The 4503-nt window shown below is 58.6% G+C and overlaps 1 protein-coding gene across 1 annotated transcript in view; it reads left to right on the top strand.

Annotated features, from left to right (window-relative positions):
* The first annotated feature begins 594 nt into the window (after nucleotides 1–594).
* Nucleotides 595–4503, top strand: part of UVRAG (UV radiation resistance associated) — a 93884-nt gene continuing 89975 nt past the window's right edge. Inside the window, exon 1 of the mRNA XM_018563315.1 lies at nucleotides 595–851. Within this exon, the coding sequence (XP_018418817.1) occupies nucleotides 714–851 (138 nt within the window). The 5' untranslated portion in view covers nucleotides 595–713. The remainder of the gene's footprint in view (nucleotides 852–4503) is intronic.

Genomic DNA, 4503 nt, shown 5'->3' with positions numbered 1-4503 from the left:
TATGTAAAAAAGACAGAAGAATGGTCAAAAAAAAACCCCCTGCCGTAATAAAAAAAAACAAAAAAAAAACCAATCAGATAGAAGCTTGGCGGAAGAAGGCAGGTCTCTATGTCTCGGTCCCGTTGACACTGAATACATCCATAGTGACCGTGGGAAGTACCAGCCAATCACAAAGCAGTGGGCGGGCCTATAGGTCGAGTACGCAGCATGAGGTATTGAGGTAAATAGAAAAGTTTCTGGCCGCGCCCCCGTCATGTGATTGTAGGCTCCGAAGACCAATGACATTTCTGCTGCTGGCACTAAAGACGGAGTGACAATGAGACCAGCCAATCACACAGCAGTGATGAAGGAGAGCGCAGATCTGTGCGCTATGTGAATGACAGGCGTGGACGCGCTATGCTACGCCTTTGGGCACGATAAGTGCCAAGAAATCGCTCTGGACACGCCTCTCCTATCAATGAGGGCGGAGCAATGTGGATTTTGCATTGAGTGCCCGCTGGAGGTGGAGTGGTTTCGAGACCAGCCTGAGGGGGCGGGGCTCTTCGGACTCCTGTCTGCAGGAGGCGAGCGCGGCGAAAATGCAGAGCAGTGCAGAGTGCGCGCTCTCGTTGTGAGCCCCGCGTGACGTGCGCGGGAGCGGCGCGCGCTGCGGACCCGGAAGGAAGCGGCGTCCAGTCTGTGAGCGGAGAAGGAGCAGCGAGTCGTCCTCCGCCATGAGTGTACCGGGCCATGCGAGGGGAAGGGATGCCATGCCGGTGCTGGCTCCTGTGACCATGTCCCCCGGGGTCGGGATGGTGGCCGGGCCTGCAGCGGTATCCCGATCACTGCATGTAGAGCTGCACACACAGCAGGTGAGCCGGTACAACACCCCCGTGACTGTATACGGATATAAGCGTGCATTGTGGCTAGTGTGCCCCATGCGTTGTCACCGGGCATTGTGGGTAATGTGCCCCATGCCCTGTCACTGGGCATTGTGGGTAATGTGCCCGCTGTCACTGGGCATAGGGGGTAATGTGCCCGCTGTCACTGGGCATTGTGGGTAGTGTGCCCCATGCCCCATCACCGGTCATTGTGGGTAGTGTGCCTCGTCACCGGGCATTGTGGGTAGTGTGCCCCGTGCCTCGTCACCGTGCATTGTGGGTAGTGTGCCCCGTGCCTCGTCACCGAGCATTGTGGGTAGTGTGCCCTGTGCCTCGTCACCGGGCATTGTGGGTAGTGTGCCCCGTGCCTCGTCACCGGGCATTGTGGGTAGTGTGCCCCGTGCCTCGTCACTGAGCATTGTGGGTAGTGTGCCCCGTGCCTTGTCACCGGGCATTGTGGGTAGTGTGCCCCGTGCCTCGTCACCGAGCATTGTGGGTAGTGTGCCCCGTGCCTTGTCACCGGGCATTGTGGGTAGTGTGCCCCGTGCCTCGTCACCGGGCATTGTGGGTAGTGTGCCCCGTGCCTTGTCACCGGGCATTGTGGGTAGTGTGCCCCGTGCCTCGTCACCGGGCATTGTGGGTAGTGTGCCCCGTGCCTTGTCACCGGGCATTGTGGGTAGTGTGCCCCGTGCCTTGTCACCGGGCATTGTGGGTAGTGTGCCCCGTGCCTTGTCACCGGGCATTGTGGGTAGTGTGCCCCGTGCCTTGTCACCGGGCATTGTGGGTAGTGTGCCCCGTGCCTTGTCACCGGGCATTGTGGGTAGTGTGCCCCGTGCCTTGTCACCGGGCATTGTGGGTAGTGTGCCCCGTGCCTTGTCACCGGGCATTGTGGGTAGTGTGCCCCGTGCCTTGTCACCGGGCATTGTGGGTAGTGTGCCCCGTGCCTTGTCACCGGGCATTGTGGGTAGTGTGCCCCGTGCCTTGTCACCGGGCATTGTGGGTAGTGTGCCCCGTGCCTTGTCACCGGGCATTGTGGGTAGTGTGCCCCGTGCCTTGTCACCGGGCATTGTGGGTAGTGTGCCCCGTGCCTTGTCACCGGGCATTGTGGGTAGTGTGCCCCGTGCCTTGTCACCGGGCATTGTGGGTAGTGTGCCCCGTGCCTTGTCACCGGGCATTGTGGGTAGTGTGCCCCGTGCCTTGTCACTGGGCATTGTGGGTAGTGTGCCCCGTGCCTCGTCACTGGGCATTGTGGGTAGTGTGCCCCGTGCCTTGTCAATGGGCATTGTGGGTAGTGTGCCTCGTCGCCGAGCATTGTGGGTAGTGTGCCCCGTGCCTCGCCACTGAGCATTGTGGGTAGTGTGCCCCGTGCCTCGCCACTGAGCATTGTGGGTAGTGTGCCCCGTGCCTCGCCACTGAGCATTGTGGGTAGTGTGCCCCGTGCCTCGCCACTGAGCATTGTGGGTAGTGTGCCCCGTGCCTCGCCACTGAGCATTGTGGGTAGTGTGCCCCGTGCCTCGCCACTGAGCATTGTGGGTAGTGTGCCCCGTGCCTCGCCACTGAGCATTGTGGGTAGTGTGCCCCGTGCCTCGCCACTGAGCATTGTGGGTAGTGTGCCCCGTGCCTCGCCACTGAGCATTGTGGGTAGTGTGCCCCGTGCCTCGCCACTGAGCATTGTGGGTAGTGTGCCCCGTGCCTCGCCACTGAGCATTGTGGGTAGTGTGCCCCGTGCCTCGCCACTGAGCATTGTGGGTAGTGTGCCCCGTGCCTCGCCACTGAGCATTGTGGGTAGTGTGCCCCGTGCCTCGCCACTGAGCATTGTGGGTAGTGTGCCCCGTGCCTCGCCACTGAGCATTGTGGGTAGTGTGCCCCGTGCCTCGCCACTGAGCATTGTGGGTAGTGTGCCCCGTGCCTCGCCACTGAGCATTGTGGGTAGTGTGCCCCGTGCCTCGCCACTGAGCATTGTGGGTAGTGTGCCCCGTGCCTCGCCACTGAGCATTGTGGGTAGTGTGCCCCGTGCCTCGCCACTGAGCATTGTGGGTAGTGTGCCCCGTGCCTCGCCACTGAGCATTGTGGGTAGTGTGCCCCGTGCCTCGCCACTGAGCATTGTGGGTAGTGTGCCCCGTGCCTCGCCACTGAGCATTGTGGGTAGTGTGCCCCGTGCCTCGCCACTGAGCATTGTGGGTAGTGTGCCCCGTGCCTCGCCACTGAGCATTGTGGGTAGTGTGCCCCGTGCCTCGCCACTGAGCATTGTGGGTAGTGTGCCCCGTGCCTCGCCACTGAGCATTGTGGGTAGTGTGCCCCGTGCCTCGCCACTGAGCATTGTGGGTAGTGTGCCCCGTGCCTCGCCACTGAGCATTGTGGGTAGTGTGCCCCGTGCCTCGCCACTGAGCATTGTGGGTAGTGTGCCCCGTGCCTCGCCACTGAGCATTGTGGGTAGTGTGCCCCGTGCCTCGCCACTGAGCATTGTGGGTAGTGTGCCCCGTGCCTTGTCACCGGGCATTGTGGGTAGTGTGCCCCATGCCTCGTCACCGGGCATTGTGGGTAGTGTGCCCACTGTCACCGGGTATTGTGGGTAGTGTGCCCACTGTCACCGGGTATTGTGGGTATGATCTTGCACAGGGTGATGCGGGTAGTGTGCCCCCGTGCCTCGTCACCGGGCATTGTGGGTAGTGTGCCCACTGTCACCGGGTATTGTGGGTAGTGTGCCCACTGTCACCGGGTATTGTGGGTATGATCTTGCACAGGGTGATGCGGGTTCTCTCTCTCTGGCAGTGTATTGCTGACACTGTCACTTATTTTCGGTGTTTTGCTTTGTTGTTCCTTTTCCCTATCCGGGTGACATCACCAGTTCCTCAGAATTTCCTCTTCATACAACATGATCTCCTCTCCCTCTCGCCCTTCCTCTGAACCCTCTACACGCTTCCACTTGTTGCAGCTGTGACAGTTCCGTGTTAGAGATCAGGGGTGGGCAACCTCAGCACTCCAGCTGTGGTGAAACTACAAATCTCATCACGTATCTGGGGATCATGCCTGAGGCTGTCAGTCTTGTAGTGCCTCATGGGACTTGTAGTGCCTCATGGGACTTGTAGTGCCTCATGGGACTTGTAGTTCCACAAGGGCCGGAGATGCTCACCCCTAAGCTAAATGATGTTGGACATCCTCCAGCCAGGAAAGCAGCGGGCTCTATCTGAGTTGCTGCAGCTTCTGATGCAGCAACACAAATAAATCCTACAAACGCGTCCTTTATTGAATGAGCACGAAGCAACCTCTGACGCGTTCCTGCCTCGAGCGGCCTTAGCTGTCTCTCCTTTTCCTGGCAACGAATGAGATCGCATTGGGGGCTCTAATTTCCATAAAAGGGTCATTTCAGGGGGGTTTGCTCTGCCCTGGTATTTTTATTTGATGTGTTCTATAGTGTAATTCTTCTTGTTTTCAAAATTTTGGGGTTTTGTACCTTTTTTATATAGTAAAAAATAAAGACCCCCCCCGCAGTGGTTATTAAAAGCCACCAAAATAAAGCTCTGTCTGCCTCAAATGATATATAATGAGTTTGGGGTGCAGTGTGTTATGACGGAGTAATTGTCAGTCAAACGATCAGAGCGCTGAAACATGATGGCCAGGTAATGAAGGTGGTGGTGCTGGC

This window comes from Nanorana parkeri, unplaced genomic scaffold (genome assembly GCF_000935625.1).
Source record: "Nanorana parkeri isolate BGI_ZX_2015 unplaced genomic scaffold, ASM93562v1 scaffold652, whole genome shotgun sequence".
Taxonomy (NCBI): domain Eukaryota; kingdom Metazoa; phylum Chordata; class Amphibia; order Anura; family Dicroglossidae; genus Nanorana; species Nanorana parkeri.
This window is presented reverse-complemented; position numbering and strand designations above follow the sequence as displayed.